Raw genomic sequence first — 27,575 nt, 5'->3', positions numbered from 1 at the left:
CCTAACACTCTACAAGCAGCTGTCCCTGGGTACTCTTGGAACAGTGAGGGGGCAGACTAATTCTCCCAGAACCACACTGCTCTTGGCATAATTCTGAGTTCACCTATTCAGAACTTGCCAGTGAACTCTGTCTTCATTACTTACACATTGCTGCTTAAAATTCTTAGTCAATTTACTGTATTAAAAGAGTAAAAGAGGTTAATGCTGTCTGATGCACTGATTCTTCAGAAGGTGGGAGTGTCAGTGAGCGAGTCACACTAAAGGAATGTGAGCTGTGTGCCGACAGATGCCAGAGGTCCTCTCAGAGAAGACTCTGCTCTTATGTTCCAGTTACAAACAAGATGCCATTAAACATGCTGAACGAACTATTTGGAAAAATATATTGTTACTTTGAAGTAAAATTAGGAGAATTACAGAGTACATACAGACGAACATTACATTGCAGCATGATAGGGAATTCTATCTGTGCTTCCCCACAACATGAGTTGTCAATCTGAAGCACTTCTTCGAAGACTGCCCCAGGAAAGAGCAGCTATGAAAGATGATGAGAGATGGTGTAACGCGAGGGGACAGTCGGCCCAGGATGTTCTCAAACACCAGCACCAGCACGATCGAGGTCCCCCACAGTAACACGCTCAGACTTTGACAACACAGAAAATAGAAGGAAGATTTAAAAATGGTCTCTGGTATTCTTTTGAGAGAAATCGGGATAGAAATTTGGCATTAAAACAAATGTTAATTGTGCAACCTACTCCAACTTCAGCATTAGAATTATACAAAGAGTAATAAGTTGGTGTTCCTTCTCCATTTATCAGCAACGGCCAACTGTGTCACACACAGTCTCTGGTGCAGCTCTAATGCAGCAACTGGGCCCATTACACATGTGCTCCGACTTAATCCCACCCCATAACGTGATGATTGTTCTTGAAATGCAGCCATCATTTTCACTGAGTGCTTTGGCTTACAAAGAGGCATTTAAATAAATAATTATTTCTTGGCTGAAGAACAGAGGCTGTGTAACAAAAGAAGGTTTTAACATCAGCCCCTCTAAGGGAACAGAAAGAATTTGACATGCTTGGTGTTACTGAGGGGCCTTTGATTGAAGTGTGGGGTCTGGACAAGCCTCTCACAGACCCGGTGTGTTTCCCACATACTGATCCTTACAACTGGACACTAGGCACAGAGAATGGCTTAGTCTGTGGTCCTGATTACAGAAGCTCACAGCAATTCAAGCACTAATCCTAAATAAAAACAGAAAATGATGTATGTATTCAGCAGGTCAGGCAGCATCAATGGAGAGAGAAGAAAGTTAATGTTTCAGGCCAGAACTGTGGAGTTGTGGAGAGGGGGAGGGGTGGAGAGAACAGAGGGAATGTCTGTGATAGGCTGAAGGTTTCAGGATGACAGTAACTTTATATTCTGCCAGCTGGAGCCAGGAGAGAAAAGCAACAAAAGAGTAAATTGGAACTGAAACCTCCAGCAACATGGAGAGAGAGAGGTGGGCGTCTGAAATCACTGAATCCAACTTTGAGTCCTGACGGCTGTAATGTGCTCAGACGAGATGAACTGCTGCTCCTCAAGCTCACCTGGGGCATTGATGGAACAGTGTGGGAGGCTAGAGACCGAGGTCAGAATAGGAGTGGGGTGGAGAGTTAAAGTGAGAGGTGATTGGAAGCTCAGGGTCACCCTTGCAGACTGAATGGACGTGGTCACACAAGCTGCATCTGGTTTCTCCAGTGGAGAGGAGACCACGTTGTTGGCACAGGATACAGTTCACTCCATTGGGGAAAGTGCAAGCCAGTTGCTCCTAAATCTGGAGGCACGGTTTGGGTCCCTGAATAGTGGGGATGGACAGGGTGTTATTGCATCATCTGCAGTTCACGGGAAAGTGTTGTGAGAAGGGGAATGGATGGTGGTGATGCAACCAGGAGTCATGCAGGGAAAGTTCCCTCTGAAATGCTGAAGGGGGGGGGGGGGGTGGGGGGGGAAGGAATCACCTAGTGACGGAATCCCCAAGGTGGCAGAAATTAGGATGAAGTTTTGAATGTGGAGGCTGGTGGGGTGGAAGTGATGAAAAAGGGAAGACTATTCTTGTTCTGGTTGGGAGGAGGTTCCCACTGCTGTCTGTAAGGAGTTTGTACGTTCTCCCCGTGTCTGCGTGGGTTTCCTCCAGGTGCACTGGTTTCCTCCCACATTCCAGAGACGTACGGGTTAGGAGCTGTGGGTATGTTACGTTGGCGCCGTAAGTGTGGCAACACTTGCGGGCTGCCTCCAGAACACTCTGCGCAAAAGATGCATTTCACTGTGTGTTTCGATGTACATGTGACTAATAACGAAATCTTAATTTTAAGGAGAGGGGGTGAGGGCAGAAGTGTGGGAAACAGAGGTTAACAGTCTTGCCAATGTCCCCTTTGACACTCACCAATTTTTAATCAATGCACCATAGGAAGCATCCTATCTGGATGCATCATGGCTTGGTACGGCGACTGCTCTGCCTGAGACTGCAAGAATCTGCAGAGACCCTCCCATCCCAGACATACTCTCTTCTCCCCCAGGCAGAAGATACAAAAGTCTGAAAGCATATACCACCAGGCTCAAGGACAGCTTCTATCCTGCTGTTATAAGACAATTGAATGGTTCCCTATTACGAATAAGATGGACTCTTGACTTCACAATCTTTGTTATGACCTTGCACCTTACTGTCTGCCTGCACTGCACTTTCTCTGTCGCTGTGACACTTTATTCTGCATTCTGTACTGTTTTCCCTTGTACTATCAATACACTGTGTAATGAACTGATCTGCATGAACGGTATGCAAGACAAGTTTTTCATTGTACCTTGGTACAAGTGACAATAATAAACCAATTCCAATGACTGCAGAGCGGAAGCCATGGTTACAGATAAAGAAAGATGTTCTGAAAGGCAATGGTGTGAAAAATCACATCTCAGAGCAAATACAATGGAGACTGAGAAGTGGGAGAATGAAATGGTCCTTGCATGAAGATGTAGTCAGGATAGCAGTGGGAGTCTGTGATGGACATGAGGTGTAACGGAAGAAGCAGGTATAGACCCTGTAAACAGGAGAGCAGGGTGGAAATTGGAGGCAAGGGCGATGGAATTTAAATTCTGTCTGAATGCAGGAACAGCACCAATGTAGTCGGCAAAGTGATGGAAGAGCTGTGGGGGAGGCCTGAACAGCACTGAAACAAGAACTGTTCCAAGGATCCAACAGTCAGACGTAGCTTGGATTCAGCAAGTTACCATAGCAACACTCTTGACTTGGGGAAAGTGAGTGCATTTGGAGTTATTGTTCAATGGAAAAACACATTCAGCCAGGTGAACGTGTGGTGGTGCAGGGGGCTAGGATCTCTGTTTAAGAAACAAGTGAAGGACTCTCAGACCATTCTGGCCTGGCATGGGGTGTAGGGGGGCTGGATCAGCATAGTCGGTGGGAGCAGGAAAGTGGACACCGTCGAAGTGGCAGAGGCCCTCAGAGGTGTCTTGGATGCAAGGGGGACGGTGCTGGACAGAGGAGAAACAGTCAACAGAAAGTGTGGGAAATATTCAGCAGGTCAGGCAGCATCTGTGGAAGGAGAAACAGAGTCAACGTTTCATATCAAAGACAAAGAGTCTTTGTAGCATTTTTGGAATCAGAATTGTTGACATATGTTGTGAAATGTGTTGTTTTGCGGCAGCAGTACAGTGCTTTTTCGGTTTTTATTTCAGATTTCCAGAACATGCAGCATTTTGATTTCGGGTTGGTATAATACGTCTTGTGGGACAGGAGCGAGCTGAACCAGTGGGTTCACCTGGACAGTCCTACACGTGGATCTTGGGAGGAGGGAGAAGCATGTAATATGAGGGAGGGGGACTATCAGGGTGGAGGCTGTGGAGAGAAGCTTTGTTAATGACATTAGGTCAGTGACTGTCCAGAGGCCTGATGTCTGCTGGTGGGTCATGGTCCAGTGGGAGTTATCGGGAAGTGTTGGAGAGCTGGTGCTCAGCATCTGTGAGGCAGGGGTCAGTTCCTCAAACCACAGCAACATGGCCTTTGTTTGTGGGTTTGATGGATGATGTTGGGATTGGGTCAGTGAGCAGAGTGCTGCTGATTAGGTTGGTTAGAGTGAGTGAGGGGAGTGGAAGCATTGAAACTGTTAATGTCGCATTGGTGGTTAGCGATGAAGGGTCTCAGGAGGGTAAGAGGCTGGAAGGAAGGGTCCTTGGATGAAGAATTCTGGAGGAGGGAGAACTGGTGTGTGTGTGTGTGTGTGTGTGTGTGTGTGTGTGTGTGTGTGTGTGTGTGTGTGTGTGTGTGTGTGTGTGTGTGTGTGCGCGTGTGCGTGCGCGTGTGTTGGGGGGGGTGGGGGGAAGGACTGCAAAGAAATAGGCATGGAGAGGAAGGCGGCAGAAGAAGAGCTCAATGTCTTGTTGGGCTCCAGATTCATTAGGATGGGATGTAGGGGGATGAGGCTGAGAACTAATTGTTCAGGATCAGAGAGGGAACGATCCAGAGTAAAAACGCATCACGGGGTGAATCAGGACAAGAGCTAGAATCAGAGGAAAATGAAGGGAAGTAAAGATCTGGGGGAGCATTAGAATTGAATTAGAATTCAGGAGTTGTTGGAGCTTGCAATCTTGGATGTTAGAAGGAACGTTTTTTTGATGAAACACTGAATGTGGCAAAGGGAAAAGTGGAGCTGTGGACCAGGACAGGTTTGAGTGAGTCCAAGCAATTGCAGAGAGAAGTCAGGAATGTGTGTGTCGACACATGGCATTGTGCGGATCTCAGCATGTGAAGACAGTGGTTATTAGAAGCATAGTTTATGAAGTTTGCAGAAGTTCTACGATTTTAACAATCAAAGCCATGAAGAATACAAACAAACTTAATAATCAAAAAGGCCAAAACAAGTTGCATCAAAAAATACTATGGGATTGAAATTAAACTACAAGATATTAATGCCCACATGTTGAACCTGAAATCTTCCATCTGATATTTTGGCAGATTAATCTTTTACTTTATCAAGTGAACATGTAAAACAAGATTACAAAGGGAAAGTTGTGAAAACGGTATGAGGAAAGTGCATGCTGATAACCTGTAGCATGACTTCAGACTCTGTCATCTTCTGCTTAGATCAACAAATTCTACTGCAATCCAAAGAAAGGTGAAAGGGCCTTACATCAGAATCGACCATTTCCAGCTTCTGCAGCATTTTCATTTTGGAAAAGAAGACCAGAATTCACAAAGAAGTGTTTCCCAAAGGTTTTAGTATGCAGGAATGTTGAGCTGCAGAAATCTGTAACATGCAGGTGACTTGATGATTCGCATTGATGTAAGTCACACTGTGGTTTGAATCTGTTTGGAGTTTTGCCAAAACGTAGCTGTGCACAATGAGGACCACTGAACACACCACAGCTTCACTCTCACAGAGGAAGAATCACACTCTTTCTTCATCATGATCACATTTATAATTTACAGTCCTGACTCACTCTCACTGCATTGTGTGGCAGAGACAGAAGTCACATTGGTAGGAAGGATGTGACTCAGTCTCTGACCAGGACAGCTTCTCCTGCCCCATGCTTGCCTTGCCAGCACCACACTGGGCCTTACAACCTACACAAACTCAATTACAGACCAGCCCTTCCTCTGCAATGTTTACCATGGGAAACGGTTGATAGAAACTTTATCGTTATCAGGAAATATCAGCACTGTGGCCAATCCAACAACGTCTACACACCCGTGCCTTTGAGGTGTCTTCCCCTCTCCTTTCCCGTGGCTTCCTCTCCACCATCGAAATACGGCTCTCAAATGCGTCTACTGCATTTCCTGCATTTCTGCTCTCACCCCTTCCTTCTCCTCCCACACAGAGCAAGGATACAGCTGTCCTCATCCTCAGCTTCCAACCCAGCAGGCTCCTTGTCAATGAATTTGTAATTCCTTCACCTGTATCATGATGTCACCACCAGGCACACCTTGCCCTTCCCCTTCAGTACTTTGTAGGGACCTGTTCCTCCCTGACTCCCTGCTTCACTCACCCATCCCAGTAACACTCCTTCCCTTCTCACAGCACCTTCCCATGCAGCTCGAGAAGACACAATGCCTGCCCTTTTACCTCTTTCTTTCCCCCTTACTTAAAGACCCAAACACTCCTAGAATCATACAGTTGTACAGCACAGAAATGGGGACACCAGGGACTGCAGATGCTGGAATCTGGAGCAACACACGAGCTGTTGGAGGAACTCAGCAGGTCAGGCAGCATCTATGGAGGGAAATGGATAGTTGTCGCTTTGGGCTGAGACCCCCTTTTCGGCCTGATTCCTCCATGCCCACTATGATGTCTATCTACACTAATCCCATTGCCAGTATCCCTCTGCTCCTTTCCTATCCATGTATCTGTCCAAATGTCTTTTAAACATTGTAACTGTAGCTGCCTCTACCACTTCCTCTGACAACTCATTCTAGATAACCATCACCCTCTGTGTGAAAAACGTACCCCTCGGAGCTCCTTTACATTTCTCCTCTCTCACTGTAAACCTGTACCCTCTGGTTCTAGACTCCCCTGTCCTGGGTGTGGATCCCAAAGTACTTTGTGTGGCAGAACACTTAGTCACTGCGTTGTTTCGGCCCAGTCTGCAGGACAACTGCAACCGTGGCTTCACCACACACCACTGTCTGCACAGGACTTCCTGTGTCCATCCTAGGTGTGCTGCATGGTCTCAGGGGAAGGATCCGTCATGACCAATGGTACCAGCTGAAGATAATATAATGTAGGCGATAAAGTTGCACTGACTGCTTACCTCCACGGTTTCGTGAAGAGCCAACAGAGCTTGTTCTTTTTCCTCCAATAGAAGATGGATTGCAGGATCCAAGTGGGAATACTGCTCACAAAATGACCTGAAACAAACGAAGCAGGGAAAGTAATTCAAAAGAAACATTCATCACTGCCATTCAAGAGCAACACAGTAACATTAGTGCTGAACTCTGAACCATGTTTTAAACAAAGATTTAGGTGCGAAGAATGCTCAGTAGTAGGATGCTAAAGGTTGGTGCAGAGTTCAGCAAACTTCCAGAGGGGAACAAAAATTACCTTCTTCTCCCTGACATAATACAGCTTTAACGTATTAGGATGCATCAAATAGGAGCAAGGATACACAGCCCTTCTAACCAGCTCCATTATCAGAATCCGAATTCTTATCATCGACTTAGATGACGTGAATTTTGTTGTTTTGCGGCAGCAGTACAGTGCAAAGACATAAAAATTACTATAAATTACAAAATAAAGTATAAAAATTATTCATCAAAATCACGTTTGATGTTCTACCTCAGTACCATTCCTGTGCACTACCCTGATATCTCTTGATTCCCTTAATATCCTATATAAAACTTTCATCAGGCCACATTTGTAGTATTGTGTGCAATTCTGGTTGCCCCCATTACAGGAAGGGTGTGGAGGCTTTGGAGAGGGTGCAGAAGAGGTTTGCCAGGATGCTGCCTGGATTATAGGGCATGAGCTATAAGGAGAGGTTGGACAAACTTGGGTTGTTTTTTCTGGAGGTTGAGGGGAGACCTGATAGAAGTTTATAAAAATGATGAGAGGCCGAGATAGGGTAGATAGTCAGAATCTTTCTCCCAGGGTAGAAATGTCAAGTACGAGAGGACATGCATTTAAGGTGAGTGGCGGAAAGTTTAGAGATGTGTGGGGCAGGTGTTTAACACAGAGAGTGGTAGATATCTGGAATGGGTTGCCAGGGGTGGTGGTGGAAGCAGATATGATAATAGTGTTTAAGAGTCTGTTAGATAGACACACGTATATGCAGGGAGTGGAGGGATATGGATCATGTGCAGGCAGAAGAAATTTAGTTTAATTCAGCATTGTATTCGGCACAGACATTGTGGGCTGAAGGGCCTGTTCCTGTGCTGTGCTATGTTCTATGTAACTATAAGATATAAGATATTTATTTACTAGTCACATGTACATCGAAACACAGTGAAAGTGTCTTTTTGCGTTACTGAGAATGTGCTGGGGGCAGCCCGCAAGTGTCACCACTCTTCTGGAGCCAACATAATATGCCCACAGCTCCGAACCTGTACGCCTTTGGAATGTGGGAGGAAACCGGAGCACCCGGAGGAAACCCACGCAGACACAGGGAGAAAGTACAAACTCCTTACAGACAGCGGCTGAATTGAACCTGGGTCGCTGGCGCTGTAATAGCGTCACGCTAACTGCTACACTACTGTGCCATCCCCCGTGGAAATCTATCAATCTGTGTTTTGAATGAACTCAACAACCAAGCCCACTGAGTCCTGGCTGATCATCAATCACCCATTCCTGCATTATCCCAAAACAAAAGAGACTGCAGATGCTGGAATCTGGAATAAAAGAAACAGAACACTGGAGGAACAGCAGATTGAACAGCATCTGTGAAGGCAAAAAGTGTATGTCAACGTTTCTGGTTGAGATCCTGCAACAGGACTCTAATCCCATTTTTTAAATTCTCCCCACATTTTCGTCAGCTGTTCCCAGATTCTTGTGGCCAATTAACCTACCAACCCTCATGTCTTTGGGATGTGGGAGGGAACTGGAGCACATAGGGGAAACTTACGTGGTCACAGGGAGAACGTGCAAACTCCACACAGACAACTTCTGAGATCAGGATTGAACTTGGGTCTCTGTTGCTCTGAGGCAGCAGCTCTACTCACTGCGCCACTGTGCCTCAGCTTGAAGGTCTCAGCAGATTCGTCAAACGTGATTTTCCTTTCATAAATCCCTGCTGACTCTGTTCAGTCCTATTATTTTTTTCCAAGGTATTCTGTTTCCGTACGGTATAACTCTGTGACTCGATATTATTATATCCTTCATAGAAATGTAGACAGACCAGATGCAGGGAGGATGTTCCTGATGCTCCCAGGAATAAGGAGAACCAGAACCAATAGTCACAGCCTTAGGAAAGGTAGTACAGCATTTAAAACTGAGATCAGGAAAATTTCTTCATCCACTTATTGTGTTTGCTCTTCCGATCAGCATGCAGAGTGACAAATCCATCACAGACAACACAATCACCCCTTGAAGATGTCTGCTTGAGCTAGCTTTATAGGCTTGGAATGACAGATTACATTTCACTGAATGGCTGCAGAGCATCCTGAAGGGACAGGGAGAAGATTCAGAAGTACGGTCCACTTTGCTACCAAGAACATTGGTGGAGGATTAGATTTGAGGGAGCTTAAAATGCAGAACCTAAAAGGTGGGAATCTCAGGATTATCCCAGTGCTGTGTGCTAATAAGAATAGAAACAGGATAGGACAAATCAATGGATTGTTGGAAAGGTGGTGCAGAAGGATGAGTTTTAGGTTTCTAAGACTTTGGGACCATTTCTGGGACAGGTGGAACAGTTACAACATTGAACATAGAACAGTACAGCACAGGAACAGATCCTTCAGCCCACAATGGTAGTTGGGAAAATGCTGGAATGTACAAGGAAGGACATGATGTCAAGATGATATAAAATAATATGATTGACTAGAGTCAACATGGATTTATGAAAAGGAAGTCATATTTGACTAATCCATTGAAGGTCTTTGAGGATGTAGCAAGTGGAATAGGTGAGAGAGAAACAGTGTATGTGTATTTACAGAAGAATTTCAGTAAGGTCCCACAGAACAAACTGCTGAACAAAGTTAGAGCAGGTGGAACTGGGTTTAATAGATTACTGTGGATTTAGAGTTGGCAGATAGGAAACAGTGAGTAGGAATAAGTGGGTCCATCTCGAATTGGTGTGCTGGGGGTCAGTGCATGGGCAACAACCTTTCAACATATACCAATGACCAAGTTCAAGTTTATTGTCATGGGCACACATCCCCAGGGTATAAATGCCATAAAAAAGAGCTTTTTGCAGCAGCATCACAGTGCATTACACACATGACAAACATAAATTACATAAACTTAAATTAAAATAAATTACACATAGCTTACACAACAAAATAAACAAAAGTAAACATAACGACATTAGTACAAGTTGAGGGAAATATATTCCAAGGTAGAATTAGAGTTTTTCAGGTCAGATCAAGAATCTGACGGCAGTGGGGAAGAAGCTGTTGTTGAACCTTGAGGTGTGGGTCTTCAGGCTCCTGTACCTCCTGCCTGATGGCAGCATTGAGAAGAGGGCATGGCCCGGATGGTGGAGGTCCTTAATGATGGGTGTCATCTTCCTGAGACATCGCCTCTCGTAGATGTGCTCGATGGTGGGGAGAGCTGTACTGAGTCCACCGCTTTCTGTAGCCTATTGCATTCCTGTGCATTGGAGTTTCCATACCAGGCCGTGATGCAAGCAGTCAGACTGCTCTCCACTGTACATCTGTAGAAGTTTGTCAGAGTCTTCGATGACCTGCCGAATCTCCTTAAACTTCTAAGAAAGCAGAGACACTGGCGAGCCTTCTTCATGATTACACCTATGTGCTGGGACCAAATAGATCCTCTGAGATGCTGACACCCAGGAACTTGAAGCTGCTCATCCTTTCCACTGCAGACCCTTCAATGAGGACTGGTGCTTGTTCACCTGACTTCCCCTTCCTAAAATCCACAATCAGTTCCTTGATTTTGCTGACGCTGAGCACAAGATTGTTGTTATGACACCACTCAACCAGCTGACCTACCTCACTCCTGTACGCCACCTCGTCACCATCCATGATTCTGCAAATGACAAGATTCACTTGAGGGGACCAAATATAATGTTTCTAAGTTTGCTGATGACACAAAAGTAACTGGGAATGTGATAAAGGATGCAAAGAGACTTCAAGAGGATGAGTTTGAGGGCAATAGCATGGCAGCTGGACAATGTTATCCTCTATGGCGGTGGAAACTGAAGTGCTGAGTATTTTTTAAGTAGTGAGATACTGGAAGGTAACCTGTGTGTCCTTGTACACTAGTCACTGAAATCTAACATCAAGATGGGCGGCAGTTGGAAGGTGAGTAGCACATTGGATGTTATGCTGTGCTAAAGGAGGAATAATTGCAGTTTTACGGGTGAGACCACAGCTGGACTACTGTGTACAAGTTATGGCTCCTTATTCCTGTTAAAGAGCAAGGGCAGCAAAGGTTCACCAGACCGGTTCCTGGGGTGGCAGGTCTGTCATATGAGGAGAGATTGAATAAGCTGGGCCTCTATTCTTATGAGAATAAGAAGTGACCATATTGAAATGTTCTGAGAGGGGCTGAGAGGGTTACAGGTAGAATGTTTCCTTTGGCTGAGAAGCCTAGAACTGGGGTCACAGTCTCAAAATTACAGGAAGGTCATTTAGGGCTGAAACGAGGAGAAATTTCTCCACTCCCTGGGTGATGAACCTATGGAATTCTCCACTCTGGATGGTAGTGGAGGTTCAGTCACTGACCATTCAAAACTGAGACTGATGGATTGTTGGACACCAGAGGAGTCAGAGATTAAGGAGGTGGTGCAAGGAAATGATATAGAGGTTGGAGATCAGCCATGATCTTGTTGAATGGTGGAGCAGGGTCAAGAGGGTGAATGGCCTTCTCCTACTCCTAGTTCTTACGTTCTTATAAACAGCACAGCAAATGGGCCTGCCGTCAGTCAGATGCTGCATCATTATATTTGGTCCAAATTTGGTGAATTCAACAGTGAGGGTGGAGTTAAGTGGTAGCAGAAGGACAGGAACCAGCTGGCCTTTAGCCTGGTTCACTTCCTTCCTCAGATGCACTGATTAAGAATTAATAACTTGTAGGGTCTAAAGCATAGAAAGCAATTGTTGGTTGTGCAAAACTGCTTCAGGGAATCACTTCAGTTAACTTCAATCAAAAATAGAAAAAGATCTCTTCTTTATACATTGCTTTTTATTGGACATCTCAAAGTTTGTAACAGACAATGGATTACTTTGGTATTCACTGTTGTGACGTTGAGAATGCAGCAACCTATAAACACAGATTAAGTCCCAAAATAATGAGAAAAATGACCAGCTAATCTGACCCGTGACAGAACAGACAGAAATTCATCCTCACTTGTACGTGACAAATATTGATTTAATGGGAGCATCAGAATGCAGCTCAGTGGTTGCTACACACAGCGTTATTTTCAGGTGATTTAGGAGGCCATTTAGCCCACTGAGCCAATGCTGGATCTTGGAGAAATCCCAGCAAACCCTTCCTCCACGTATTTTCCTGCAAACTACTCTCTCTCCTGCCCATCAACACCCCCACCACTTACACGGGGGCGGGGGGGGGGGGGTGATTTACAGTAAACTGCCACCCAGCACATCTGTGGGATAGAACATACAACAGTATAGCACAGTACAGGCCCTTCAGCCCATGATGTTATACTGAGCTATATCAATCTCACCCTTCCCTCATACATTGCCCATAAGCCTCCATTTTTCTTACATCCATGTGCCTACCTAAGAGTCCTTTAAATGTTTCTATTTTTCAGCCTCTACCACCACCCCCGGCAGTGCGTTCCAGGCACCCACCACTCTCTGTGTAAAAAACCTACCTCTGACATCTCCCCTAAACTTTCCTCCACTCACCTTAAATGGATGTCCTCTGTAGGATGTAGGAGGAAACCAGAGCACTCCAGGAGAAACTCACAGAGTCACAGGGAAAATGTGCAAACTCCACACAGACAGCACTGGAGGTCAGGATTGAACAGGGCTGAGGCTACAGCTCTACCTACAGTGTTACTGTGCCACCCATAAAAGGGATGATTTCTGATCCAAGACCTATTTTGCTCCTTTAGAATAAATTTAAATGACAATGAGGTTGGTTGAGGAATGAATACTGCTTGTGTGACTGGGAGAACCCCTTGGCAAATGTATGTTCAGGATGTCAAAGAGTAAGAGTAATGTTAGCATTGCCTGTAAAAATTATACAAAGGAATGCAAGCTGCAGGATAATTTTGAAATGACAGACACTTATACAGAAACTTACAAAACTGATTGAACTTTGATGCCCTAGAAAATTCTGTTATTTTTATTTTAGTGAACAGATTATTTTCTCACACTTTCATCATTAAATACTCGGGCCAGGGCCAGCAGAAGTTAAACACCGAGCACAGTTCTGGACACTTTGCCAACAGAGGACCCAAGAATCATTACCACATTTCGAATTCTAATTCAACAGGACTGATATTGTCAAAAGATATTTAAGAAATTTAGCATTCTTAACTTGGGGTTAACCAAACTTAAAACACATAAGTAAATAAGTTAACTTTCAACACAATCATGGTCAGTCTGAGAGGGTGAGCACAGCTACTGAATAGACTGTGAAAAGGTGACAGGTAATTTCTACCAATGTGAATAACAACAGATATTCTAAACTACCTTTGATTGTTGTTCCACATTTCTGGTTTGGGTTGGCATTCCTTTGCAAATGGATGCATGCTGACAGAAATGTAATCTGGAAAATAAAATAAAATGACTGAAGGTGTGCTGTTGTAACAATTTAAAGGATATCAAAACTCAGAAGATAAAACATTACTTGTATGCCACATACTCTCTGTTCCTTTGCAATATAGTTTTATTGCAGCAATGGACTTGTATAGTTGAAGTGAAAGTCATGAGCAGAAAGCAGGATATTTTGCAACTGCAACAGCTGATGGAATTGCATCATTTCCCTCATGTCAGATCCAGTCACATGACATCATTATGACATTAATTGTCATCAGGGCGACTGTTAAAACTATAATCCCATCACTAACACTGATTTTACGAATTGCTAACTTTGTTTGAGTAAAAACTCAAAGCTGTCGCGCTCCCTGAAGAATCACGACTGGAAAAGCACACTCCATTGAAATCTTTCATCCAGTGCTTCCAAGGAAAGCATTTACGTCTCCATTTGTCTTTACCCCATCGCTTCTAATATTCAATCATTGGTTAGAAATACCTTGGACATGGGTTCATCATCCAGGGATATTTATTCTGTTTAAATATATACACCTTAAAACTTGACATGGACAGCACTTCCCATCCCCACCACTTCCCGTCACTGGGGACAATGACAACAATGCTATCCTGACTGGGATAATAATTGCCAGCCCTTCACTGACTGGGTCAAATACCCCACCTCACCAGCTGTTCAAAGAGAGGGCCATTCCTAATTGCAGGATAACTAGTGAGGATACTAAATGGTGCCTCAGCAGCACCACCCACATCCCAAGAACAAACAGAATACCCTAATGGATTAATTAGAGAATTGAGAACTCCCCCTTCAGTACAACATTGATGGCTCAAGATTTGGTTTTCTAACCGAAATATTCATTTTTCCAAAAGCTACTATGTCATAATATGCTTTGTAATTGCCTTTAGCTGATACCAGCAACAGACAGGTGGGCACTACCTCAAGAGGGTAGCATAAAAGTAGAGTTAATAAAAGCAAGAAAACAACTCACCTGGCAAACTTTTATCATTTCTATGACTGTAATCTTCTGCATCCTGCTAACATAAAGGAAACATAGAATAAATACCACATATGGTCTTCTGTTTAGTGACTTCACAGTGTGTTGCATAGCACAGGAAAAATTTGGTCAGTGCTTTCATGATCTTTTATTGCATTGCCTTGGGGTTGCTGAAGATCTTCTGTTGAATTACTTCACCTTGTCCTGAATTTCTGAAATTCAGAGGGTGGTGGAGGCTGAGTAATTGGACATACTTAAGGTGGAGACATAAATATTTGAAAGATTGAGGAATTGAGGGATATGGGGAACAGGCACAAAAGACGAGTTGAGGCCAGCAGAGATCAGCCACGGTCATATTGAATGGTGGGGCAGGCTTGAGGGGCCAAGTGGCCTCCTCCTTCTCCTACTTTCTTGTGTTCTTGATGTCTTGAGATGTAGGCACCTGGCCATTAATAGAGGGGACATACACTGGTAGCTTGAAGTTAAGATGCATTTCTAGTTGCATTCTGTTATCAATGTCTAGTACAGTGGAGCTGCAGTTACTTAGACAACAGTGGTGACAACATAAAAATATCTGCATGCTCCAATGCTTAAAACTTTATGAGCACTCTCCTGGCTGCAGATCTTTCAACTCTCTGTGTAACATCTCTGTAAACCAACACTGAAGAAGTGCAACATTAATCTGCAGAGACAGACAGTGTTTGGGGAGCTTCACCAGCCCTTTGAGGAGAAACAGACAATAGTTTCTGCACAGTGTCTCCCTGACAGTGCAGCTGAGATCACAATGTCTAGTATTGTAAGGATGAAATATACCAGCAAGTTGCCAAATGAACAAAGTATTTCAATTAGCAGCTGTGTAAAAGAGCTGGTTTTTTTTAAATGACTGCTTCTGCCTTGGATCTGATTCTTGTGCAAGGCTCTCTGATACTGCAAGACGGTGTCTGAGCTGAGGACAAAGCATGGTTTGCATGATTAGTGACAGCACTGCAATGTTACTTTTGGAATAAAATTCTGACTGAGTTTCTGCTGAGCTCTTGCAATTACTTACAGAATTCTATGTGAAGGGAAGGCATCTGAACATCTTATCTTAATACATGTACCTGCTTATGAACAAGATGTCTATTTCTTACTTGTATCCCATTGAGTTCCTCCTCGATCTTCTGTCTCAGAGTATACAAAACTGGTTCAATAATTCCAGGAGAACTCTTAACCAACTTCTTCAGCATTTCTTCAGATATGTGAAAATGTAATTTGGAAAATATCTTCCTGTGTAAATTAATTATGAAATATATCATTAAACATATTTTATAAGACCTGATGACTACTTAGATTTAGTAAAAAATAATACTAAGAGTCATAGAGCACAGAAACAGGTCCTTTTGCCCATCTGCACTAATCTCATTTGCCCACATTAGGTCCATAACCTTATATGCTTTGTCTATTCAGCCACTTGTCTAAATGTCTCTTAAACATCATGATTGTATCTGATCCCATCACCTCTTCTGGCAGTGAGTTCCAGATATCAAGCACTAGAGAAGCAAAAAAAAATGCAGATACTGGAAATGTGAAATAATTCAACTATATTTGAAAGTCATTATTGTACTTCACTTAATAATGTAATATTCAGGTAGGATATCCATGAGGGAACATTGGGTTATATGTAGGGACCTTGTTGAGAAGGATTTTCCATATGCTGACATTGGGTAGAATGTAAAAGACAGAGAGAGTGACTGAGTAATCTCTTTGTCAATGAGAGAAGTGAAAGCAGTGAGAAGTTCCTCAGCTGGTGAGGGGCAATGCGACATTCTAAGGGTATTTACAGTGCAGTAAATGGAAGCTGAGTTACTGCCCCTTTCTACTGCACCATTCAGAATGTATGGGTTTACTCTGTTTCTTTCACCGTTTGGGTGTTTTGGGATAATACTAGAATTAATACATAACTGATAGCCAGCTGCTTTATCTAGCTGAACACTCACTGTGGCCAACAGCTCCAGTACAAAATAGAGGGAAAATGCAGAAGCTGTGAACATAAACTTAGCTGTGATAATCTGCAACTCATTGTGGACAGCATGAGGGCTTGTCTCTGCTATGTGGAGGGCAAACCTAGCACACCATCATCTAACTGTGAAGGCATAATGTATGTTTGGATGCCAAAGGTCACAAATGAATAATAAACATAATTCTGGGTAAATACAGACCACCATATATGTAGTCTGCTTTGATTCATCTCACTATTGATAGCAGAGGTTATGACTGAGTAACCTGCCTTCAGTCCAGTAACTTTCGGAAAAGTAACAGATGGGTACAAGTGGTGCTAGCCACGTGAACCATACCGGTGATAGTCAACAAGGTACAACATCACAGAAAGCTTGGAACATATTATTTTAAATGCACATTTTATTTTAACAAAATTAAAAAACTGTGGTCAATGTTTGCTGCAAAGTTAGTATTTTTCCAGGGATCAGCAGTAACAAGGAATGGTGCGGTCAAGGCAGGACCACACAGTGAGTGACACAATGCCTCTGTGCGGTCCTGCTGTACTTACTCTGCAGCTCTCCCATTAGATTCCCTTCCTGCAGAAGGATGTTGTTATATGTACCATAGTGAGAAAAGAAAGTATTACATTTATATGGAGACACAAGAGAGACTGCAGATGCTGAAATCTGGAGCAACAAACACAAAATGCTGGAGGTACTCAGCGGGTCAGGCAGCATCTATGGAGGGAAATGAACAGTTGATGTTTCAGGCCGAGACTTGTTTGTTGTTTATTACATTTATAAAGCGCCTTTTAATACGTTGAAGGCATCTCAAATCACTTTAAAGTCAATGAAGCTACTGGCATACCGTTTAGTGTTATCTTGCAGAGCACTAATTCATTATAGTATACCTGATGCACCAGTCCGAATACCCACAGGTACGTACACACCATCCTTGATAAAACACCTCAGGCTTGTCAGGGACCTGACACAAACCCCTGGTCTGTACACTGGTGTGTCAGGAACCTGCAATGAATCACCCACTGTTGCACCCTGGGCAACATGGCAGTGTTCCATGAAGAAATCTCTGGGCTGGAGAAAGCTGTGTAGCCAAACAAAGAGAGTAGGGAGTCAGCAGCTTCCATAACATCCAACAGGAGGCAATGAGAGAGACAGGATGATTTGGGACATCTGGTGCTGCCAGTCCCCAGCAATGGGCCCACAATCACTATGCTGGCTGAGTCCTATAGCTCAGCATTGAGCAGCCACACTGCTTGTCACAGTCCTCCAGCCCTCACAGGCAGCCTCTCCGCACTGAACCGTGGGTGATTCACTGCCATGGGAGCACCGTTTCTAGCACTGCAAGCAGCGAGGGCAGGAGTTTACACTTGGGTTTGGGCACAGCAGTGCAGTCAGTTCCGAGCCTCTTTATTTATAATGCTATTGTGATCTCTTTCAGTACTGATTTCATTAGTGGTCTCATTCCTGGGAACACATCCTGAGTGTCAAGCAAAGTACTAGTGTATAGAAAACAAAGCAGCTAATATGTACACACCAAGCTCCCACATACAGCCATTAAGTAAGAAGTTGCATAATATAGTTTATTTGTGATGTTGAGGGGATAAATCTTAGCAAGGTCACAGAGGGTGGAGAGGGCCTTCGTTTAATATCTCAGCCAAAGAGCAGACCCTCCACTGGTGCAGCATTCTTTGTCAGATCCCTCCAGTACACAGTGAAGCGTACTTCACTAGTACAGTCCAAACATCGAAACGGTTTCAGCTTCTCACGTGAAGTTCCCTGCTGAGGACTGCACTGGTGCCACATCCTTATTTTAAGTAGCTAACTTGTAACCTGTAATACTTATGGAAACATCCAGGCCATGCCATCTTCTCGCAGTTCCCATCGGGCAGGAGGTACAGAAGCCTGAAGTCCCACACCATCAGGTTCAGAAACAGCTACTTCTCTTCAACTATTCGGTTCTTGAACCAATCTGCACAACCCTAATCACTACCTCAGTATAGCAACACTATGACCACTGCCGGCAGAGGTTGTGGGGCAGATACATTAGGGACATTTAAGAGACTCTTAGATAGACACATGAATGATAGAGAAATGGAGGGCTATGTGGGAGGGAAGGGTTAGGTAGATCTCAGAGCAGGATAAAATGTCAGCACAACATTGTGGGCTGAAGGGCCTGTACTGTGCTGTAGTGTTCTATGTTCTATGACCACTTTGCACTACAATGGACTTTGTCTTTTTTTGTTCTAATTGTGTTCTTTCTTGTATTATTTTGTATAATTTATGTTTAATTTCTGTTTTTCTTGTGAATGTCGTGTCTCTAATGCTATGTGCCTGTGATGCTGCTGCAAGTAAGTTTTTCATTGCACCTGTGCACACATAGAACTGTGCCTATGACAATAAACTCAACTTCAACTTCAATAATCCACTGCATGGAACCCCTACGGTGACATGAAAAATTATGTTTAGGTGTTTGGATCATCAGGCAGTAAGAGAAAGACTGTTTGGGATTATCCTTACAGCAGTCACCAATAATAGGCGAAAGTAAGTTGGAGAACCAGTGAGGTCTGAGGAGAGAATTCCAGAGCTTAGGACCTTGGCAGCTGAAGCCACAGATGCTGATATCGGCCTTTTCAGCTTCTGCCATTCAGTTTTGTAATCAGCTGATCAGTAACTCTCCACACAGAGAGTCCTGGCCACACACCAATGTTTTATCACTTCACAGCAGGAATCAACGACACGACTTCAGATAAAAGGTCTAATGCCTATTTATATTTTCATGCTTTTAATACTTTATCAGTGTTTTCAAACTATATTGGCTAACTTAGCCAGTTACCAAAGGTTTGAGTGCCTGTCGCACGGCCACTAACTATTACATGGTCCAACAGCAAAATGCCACCAAACAAACTTTTAAAAACATACTGGAAAGAGGGTTTGAGTTATTACCTCCGGTTGAACTAGAAGCAACCTGGAGGGGTTGTTAAGTTAACAGGAAGGGGAACTGAGATGAGAAAGTTACAAAACCCCCCAAAGCCCTCAGGATCAACTGAGGCTAGTTTCCCAAGCAGGCTGTGTGAGCAGTGGCTTTCCCATTGAATCATTTTACTCCAGAACTCACTACCCGTGAGCAATGCAAAGGAAGGCCCATATAATGCTGATTCTATCACAATATTGTTCTTCTTAATGATTTCTTAAAGAAAATATTTTACAGTGGGAGGGAAGTTCTGCCACTGCCAATTCCAAATTATTTTTCTTTTATTTTTCTGTATGTTCAATTGGAAAGGCCAAAATGGGAGCTCCGATGCAAAGCAAAACATTTGCAGCAGACAGTAAAGTGTTACATATCAGTGCACTTGCCTGTTTAATAACTGCCAGTTACTCAGTTTTTGTTGGGTAGAGTTTGCTGGAATATAGTTGTGCATTTCTACCAGTCTGGGCAAAAAGTGCTTCACCACTTCAGCAACCATAACTGAAGACAAAGAAATGAAAATCAATTGAGATTTGTCGATTCAGAACAATCAGCACACAGCTGGATGAATTCAGGCAGATCATTGACTGAATTTATCAGCACTTTTGTTCTGTAAAGTTATCACATTCAAAACAATATAAATCCTTTCCTTTGCACTGAATATATATGGTTAGTAGGGCTGATTTACCTAACATGCACTGGAAAAGTTACAGCTACTAGGCCTACAATTTTCCACGTGGTGTTGCCAATAGACAAGACTCCATGTCACCAGTGCAATCATAAAATTACCTCCTATCGAATCTTGTGTAAGCAAATCATTAAAAGTTAACACTTGGCTATAAAATGCAATTAGATGGCTAAAAGAAGGAAGGCCTTTATTTCAGCTTGGCTGATGCACCAAGGATGTTACAGCTTTTAGAAGTTATTTACTCATTGCAATTTTGTCATCACTAGCATGGCCAGCACTTACTGCCCTAATTACCTTTCTGATTGGCCATTTCAGCAGGCATTTAAGAATCAACCACATTGTGGGTCTGGAGTCACAAACAGGCTAGACTGGGTAATGATGGCAGATTTCTTCCCCCGAAGGACGTCAGTGAACTGGATATATTTTAGGACAATCTGGTAGTTTTTTTGTGGTCATCACTACTAATGACTGCAATTTTTTTTTAATCTTACTTGAATTATTAATTGAATTTCAATATAATTTCTGAACTACAAAATCACTCAGCTTTACATTGCCATCTTTACGAAACAGCATAAACTTTAACTCACCATAGCACTGCTGGGACATTCACTGGCATTTTACAAATACCTCAAAGTGAAAGTTGCAGAGACTATATTTTCACACTCAGGCTACTGGGCTCTTCTTGAACATCAGGTGGGCATTAAGATCAGTGATCAATAATTATTCATCATTCCCCTGCACACATTTATAATAATTCTACACATTCAGTGGAAACAGTTTCACTCTGCAATTTCCCACCCCCACTCCTGCTATTGTTATCAGGAGAGACAGACATTCAGGAACTTTCATATGGTTAACAGAGTTACAGCTCCAGTGAAGAATAGGAGCTGGGGAAGAAAGATAGAAGATACTGAATAGAGTTGTCTCATCAGCTCAAGTGTATTTTAAAATAAACAACAGATACATGGGAACATTGGCAGAACAGTTTGGTTCGAATTAGATTACAGTCATTTGTCTTGAACAATGATCTATTTTTTCCTGAAGTTCCATAAGTTAAATGGCTAGCCATAAAATTTAAAAAAAAACACTAGGGATTATTCTGTTAACTGGAGACACAAGAGACTGCAGATACTGGAATCTGGAGCAATAAACAATCTGCTGGAGGAACTCAGTGGGTTAAGCAGCATCTGTGGAGGGAAAGGAATGCAGGGTTTTGACGAGAAATGTCGACAATTCCTTTCCCCTGACAGACGCTGTTCGACCTGCTGAGTTCCTCCAGCAGATTCTTTCTTATTCTGTTAACTGTAACCTTTGGATACAATTAAGGGAACACGATAGTCTGTGTGCAAATAGACAATGTGGCTCACTGCAGTGACACAATCTTGTCTCTGTCTATCCCCAGTCTATCCTGGGCCAGTTTGTTTCAGTCAGGGTGGCAGTAGGAGCGGTTCAATTGGGCTCAGAAGCCTTGGTTGCACGGAGGCAATTCATAACCTCTACACCACGTGCCTGCATGTGGGGCCAGGAGTGGGCTGGGCTGTAATGCTACCCTGCACAAGATAGGTTGACAACCCTTGGATGACCGAGGGCCTCAAGGAATGAACAAGTAATCTTCTGGTTGCTGGTGCAAACAACTTGGGAAAAAAAAATCACAAGAAGCTGATAAAACTATGAGAAGCATCGAAAGGTTTGACAACCAGAATCTCTTTCCCAGGGCAGAAATGTTGAATACTAGAGGGCATAGCTTTAAGATGAGAGGGGGAAACTTTAATGGGGATGTGAGGGGAAAGTTTTTTTTTACACACAGAGTGGTGGGTGCCTGGAACGCGCTGCCAGGGATCGTGGTGGAAGCAGATAGGACAGTGGCATTCAAGAGGCTTTCTGTTAGGCACATGAACATGCAGGGAATGGAAGGATATGGATCATGTGCAGGCAGAGGGGATCAGTTTAATTTGGCATCATGCTCTGCACAGACATGGTGGGCTGAAGGGCCATTTCTTGTGCTGTATTGTTCTAAGAGCTTTAAGGAAATGTATTTTCATGTTTTCTTCAATCATTATTTTATATTCTATATTTTTATTTTTATGTATTTAGAAAAGTTAGCATTTTGCTGGTGGGCAATGTGCTTCTCGACTGAATAGGCCAATTAGGGAGTCAATGTGATCACACCTCTAGCAATATGTCCAAGCATGGATGCTGGCCACTCTAGTCATGTACCCACGGGGACAGGAGGCCATTCAGCTACTAGGACCTGATCCCACTATTCATCGAGACCTTGTTGCTTCGGTATCTTAACTCAATCTAACTGCCGCTGTTCTGTATTCCTTACTAGCCCTGCCATATAAAGCTCAGTCAAGCAACACCAAACTGCCAATCTATTTTGAAAGGTTTGGCTTATCACACCAGCCTCACAGACTTTTTGAGACCCAGAGTTACAGATTTCCTTCCATCTAAGTGAACGAGAACCTCCTGTCATCACCTGGCTTGACTCCAATCCTAATTTGATTCTTTGTCTGGGCCTCTTCCACAAGAATAACTAAAAATGAAAGACCAATTTCTCAAACATCTTTCACACCCTCTGGACACCACAAAACACTTTACAGCCCAAATGTTTTTGTGATTCTGTAATGGAGAAAATATGGCAGTTCACTTGTTCATAGCAAGGTACCAGAACCATCAGTGTGAAGATGAGCAATTACTGAATCACAGAATGATTACACCATTAAAGGTGGCCATTTAGCCCACATGTTCAGGCCAGTTCTCTACCATGGAGACAAAAGAGACTGCAGATGCTGGAAACCTGGTGCAACACACAAAATGCTGGAGGAACTCAGCGGCTCAGGCTGCATCTATGGAGGGAAATGGAAATTCAATCTTTCGGGTCGAGATCCTTCATCTGGACTGGAAAGAAAGAGGGGAGATAGCCAGTATGAAAAGGTGGGGGGAAGGGGTGGAGTAAGAGCTGGCAGGTGATAGGTGGATCCAGATGAGAGGTGGGGTGATAGGTTGGTTGGGGGGGGGGGGGGTGCGCGGAATAGTGGGACCACTATAGTGAGACCATATTCTCTAGTGTTTTTCCTTTAATTTTTTTTGCTAACTACTTGAGCTAATGAAATTTTACAAAAAAAGGGATCAATGTTTAAGACAATATGACTGTCAACTAGATTCCCATGTGGCAGAGCTAGCAGAACACTAGTTCCACCCCAGGTCTCCTTCTCTGTAGATGTGCAAATGTTTTTCACCACAGATTTCTTCAGTTGCCTTTGGAAGGCCACAGTGGAATGTATCTCCACCACACCTGCAGGCAGTGCATTCCAGGTTCCAACCACATGCTGTGTGGAAAAACTTTGTTCTCATGTTGTTACTAATTCTTTTCTCCTTTATGTTATACCTGTGACCTCTAGTCCTCCCCTCAATTGAACTTTTGTTTGTAGACACAAGAGACCGCAGATGCTGGAATCTGGAGCAACAATTTGTTGTGGAACTCAGCGTGTCGAGCAATATCTGTGGGGGTGGGGGTGGGTGAGGGGAAGGGAGGAAATGTCAACATTTTGGTTAGATCCCTTGCATCAGGACTGCTCGACTCACTGAGCTCCTCCAGCAGATTGTTTGTAACGTGTGTTTGTTGATGTTATTTAAACATTGCTTTAAAAAAATTTCCCTAATTCTAGGAACAACTCCCGAGAAATGTTATTAAGGGATCTTCTATGTCCATCTAAGTGTATAGTGGACAGTCTAAGGGAACAGTGGACAATCCAAGGGGATAGTCCATCCAAGGGGACTGCCCACCTGATAGGGGGGGGGGGGAACAGTACACCTGATGGAGGGACAGTACACCTGAGGGGGGGGGGGGAAAGGACAGTACACCTGGGCAGTGGGGGGGGGGGGGAGGACGACAGTACACCGGGGGGGGGGGAGGACGGTACACCGGGGGGGGGGGGGGAGGGAGGACGGTACACCGGGGGGGGGGGGGGAGGGAGGACGGTACACCGGGAGGGGGGGGGGGAGGGAGGACGGTACACCGGGAGGGGGGGGGAGGGAGGACGGTACACCGGGAGGGGGGGGGGGGGAGGGAGGACGGTACACCGGGAGGGGGGGGGGGGAGGGAGGACGGTACACCGGGAGGGGGGGGGGGGGGAGGGAGGACGGTACACCGGGAGGGGGGGGGGGGAGGGAGGACGGTACACCGGGAGGGGGGGGGGGGAGGGAGGACGGTACACCGGGAGGGGGGGGGGGGGAGGGAGGACGGTACACCGGGAGGGGGGGGGGGGGAGGGAGGACGGTACACCGGGAGGGGGGGGGGGGGAGGGAGGACGGTACACCGGGAGGGGGGGGGGGGGGAGGGAGGACGGTACACCGGGAGGGGGGGGGGGGGAGGGAGGACGGTACACCGGGAGGGGGGGGGGGAGGGAGGACGGTACACCGGGAGGGGGGGGGGGGAGGGAGGACGGTACACCGGGAGGGGGGGGGGGGGAGGGAGGACGGTACACCGGGAGGGGGGGGGGGAGGGAGGACGGTACACCGGGAGGGGGGGGGGGAGGGAGGACGGTACACCGGGAGGGGGGGGGGAGGGAGGACGGTACACCGGGAGGGGGGGGGGGGAGGGAGGACGGTACACCGGGAGGGGGGGGGGGGAGGGAGGACGGTACACCGGGAGGGGGGGGGGAGGGAGGACGGTACACCGGGAGGGGGGGGGGGAGGGAGGACGGTACACCGGGAGGGGGGGGGGAGGGAGGACGGTACACCGGGAGGGGGGGGGAGGGAGGACGGTACACCGGGAGGGGGGGGGGAGGGAGGACGGTACACCGGGAGGGGGGGGGGAGGGAGGACGGTACACCGGGAGGGGGGGGGGGGAGGGAGGACGGTACACCGGGAGGGGGGGGGAGGGAGGGAGGTACACCGGGAGGGGGGGGGGAGGGAGGGAGGACGGTACACCGGGAGGGGGGGGGGAGGGAGGGAGGACGGTACACCGGGAGGGGGGGGGAGGGAGGACGGTACACCGGGAGGGGGGGGGGAGGGAGGACGGTACACCGGGAGGGGGGGGGGGAGGGAGGACGGTACACCGGGAGGGTGGGGGGGGAGGGAGGACGGTACACCGGGAGGGTGGGGGGGGAGGGAGGACGGTACACCGGGAGGGTGGGGGGGGAGGGAGGACGGTACACCGGGAGGGGGGGGGGGAGGGAGGACGGTACACCGGGAGGGGGGGGGGGGGGGAGGACGGTACACCGGGGGGGGGGGGGGAGGACGGTACACCGGGAGGGGGGGGGGGAGGGAGGACGGTACACCGGGAGGGGGGGGGGGGGAGGACGGTACACCGGGGGGGGGGGGAGGACGGTACACCGGGGGGGGGGCCGGCTCCCTCCCGCTCCCACAGACCGGTCCCACTGTCACCTCCAGGCCAGGACTGGAGGAGGAGCCGGTGGCGGGGGGGGTCAGTGACCCGCTTCTCTCTCCACAGACGCTGCCCGACCTGCCGAGCCTCCCCCGGCACGTCCCGCTCTGCCCCTGCCGGTGTTACTCGGAGCACTGACCGCCACCGAGCCCGACACCCAGGGTCCTTGTCCAGGAGGATGACCCCGACCCCGACCCCGACCCCGACCGCACTGCTCCCGCCGACCGCGCATGCGCACAGTCCGGCGCCGGCCGAGCGGCCGTTGGCGGCACGTGACCCGCGGCGGACCGCGCCTGCGCACTGCACCTCCGTCGCTGAAGTCGCGGGCGATGTTGCGCTTGGGCCGCGACAGCGGCACCCGGTCGATCCAGGCGTAAAGTTCCTGCAGCGCGTCCTGGCTCAGCTTCATGGTGAGTGCCCGGGGCCGCGGGGCGCCACCGAAACCCTCCGCCTCAACCATGGAGCCGGCAGCGCCGCCGCCGCTCGGTGTTTGCGCCGCGTTGCCTGGTTACGGCGGGGCGGGGCGGGGTGTACGGTGTGCGGGGAGGTCCAGGAGGCGCGCTGGCTCCGCGCCGCTTTATCCCAGGGCTGGACAAACCTCCAACTCTTCAAAACCCACCGTCTGCAGCACCTCAATCAGCTCCCATGGCTCTTGTAGATGGGAATACATCAGCAAATGTTGGAAATACTCAGGCACGGCCCGATCTGCCGAATGTTTCCAGCATTTTCTGTTTTTATTTCAGATTTCCAGCATCTGCAGTTTTGTTTTATCTTCATTTATAAATATGAAAGTCGTGTCAAAATCCGAGAGTTGCACAATTTAAGTGTTTCTAGCCAACTGTGGAGCATTATTGAAAATCATAATGTAGCAGTGAAGAAACAAATTGCTGGAGAAACCCAGCAGGTCAGGCAGCATCTGTGGAGGGAAATGGACAGTCGACATTTTGGGTCGAGACCCTTCACCTGGACTGAAAGAGTGCAGAGTCATAGAGCAATACAGCGTGGATACAGGCCCTTCGGCCCAACTAGTCCATACCGACCATGGTGCCCACCCAGCTAGTCCCAATTTCCTGCATTCAATCCATAGCCCTCCATCCCTGCCCCTCCATGTGCCTATCCAAGTGCTTCTTAAATGATCCCACTGGACCTGCCTCGCCCACTTCCTCTGGCAGCTCGTTCCATATACTCACCACGCTCTGCATGAAAAAGTCGCCCCTCAGGTCCCTTTTAAATCTTTCCCTTCTCACCCTAAACCTATGCCCTGTAGTTTTAGGCACCCCTACCCTGGGGAAAAGACTGTTACCTTCCACCTTATCAATGGCTCTCATAATTTTAAACATTTTTATAAGGTCGCCCCTCATTATTCTACGTTCCAAGGAATAAAGACCTAGCCTGGCCAACCTCTCCTTATAACTCAGGCCCTCGAGTCCTGGCAACATCCTCGTAAATCTTCTCTGCATTCTTTCCAGTTTAACCACGTCTTTCCTATAACAGGGTGATCAAAACTGTACACAGTGCTCCAAGTGCGGCCTCACCAACAACTTATAAAACTGCAGCATAATATCCCAACTCCTATATATGCTCAGTGCCCTGACTGATGAAGGCCAATGTGTTAAACGCCTTTTTCACCACCCGGTCTACCTGTAATGCTGCTTTCAACGGACTATGCACTTGTATTCCTTGGTCCTTTGTTCCATTACACTCCCTCATGCCCTACCATTCATAGTAGAAGTCCTACGCTGGTTTGACTTTCCAAAATGCATCACCTCACACTTATCTGTATTGAAATCCATTTGCCACTCCTCAGCCCACTTACCTAACTGATTCCCCTGTAATCTACGATAACCTTCTTCACTATCAATGACACCTCCTAATTTCGTGTCATCCACAGACTTACATCAAGCCTTGTGCAATCACGTCCAATAACGAATAACAAGGGTCCCAATACTGACCCCTGCGACACACCACTAGTCACCGGCCTCCATTCTGAGAAATAACCTTCAACCACCACCCTCTGCTTCCTACCTCCGAGCCAATTTTGAACCCACCTAACTAGCTGTCCCTGGATTCCATGGGACCTCACCTTCCAGACCAGCCTACCATGTGGGACCTTGTTGAAGGTCTTGCTAAAGTACAAAT

The 27,575-nt window shown here is 46.3% G+C and overlaps 1 protein-coding gene across 8 annotated transcripts in view; it reads right to left on the bottom strand.

The window, feature by feature from the left end:
* Window positions 1–25,945, bottom strand: part of spef1 (sperm flagellar 1) — a 31,146-nt gene extending 5,201 nt beyond the window's left edge. Inside the window, exons 1-7 of one of the 8 annotated variants that reach the window (XM_052041583.1) lie at window positions 25,743–25,873; window positions 23,436–23,548; window positions 19,742–19,857; window positions 15,495–15,656; window positions 14,389–14,431; window positions 13,322–13,397; window positions 6,796–6,892 (exon numbers count right to left, since the gene is read on the bottom strand). In XM_052041583.1, the coding sequence (XP_051897543.1) occupies window positions 6,796–6,892; window positions 13,322–13,397; window positions 14,389–14,431; window positions 15,495–15,656; window positions 19,742–19,855 (492 nt within the window). In that variant the 5' untranslated portion in view covers window positions 19,856–19,857; window positions 23,436–23,548; window positions 25,743–25,873. Of the gene's footprint in view, window positions 1–6,795; window positions 6,893–13,321; window positions 13,398–14,388; window positions 14,435–15,494; window positions 15,657–19,741; window positions 19,858–20,631; window positions 20,755–23,435; window positions 23,549–25,420; window positions 25,678–25,742 lie in introns of those variants that run through there. The other 7 variants (XM_052041581.1, XM_052041580.1, XM_052041582.1 and 4 more) reach the window with 7 other exon arrangements.
* Window positions 25,946–27,575: the final 1,630 nt, after the last annotated feature.

This window comes from Pristis pectinata, chromosome 30, assembly GCF_009764475.1.
Source record: "Pristis pectinata isolate sPriPec2 chromosome 30, sPriPec2.1.pri, whole genome shotgun sequence".
Lineage (NCBI taxonomy): Eukaryota > Metazoa > Chordata > Chondrichthyes > Rhinopristiformes > Pristidae > Pristis > Pristis pectinata.
This window is presented reverse-complemented; position numbering and strand designations above follow the sequence as displayed.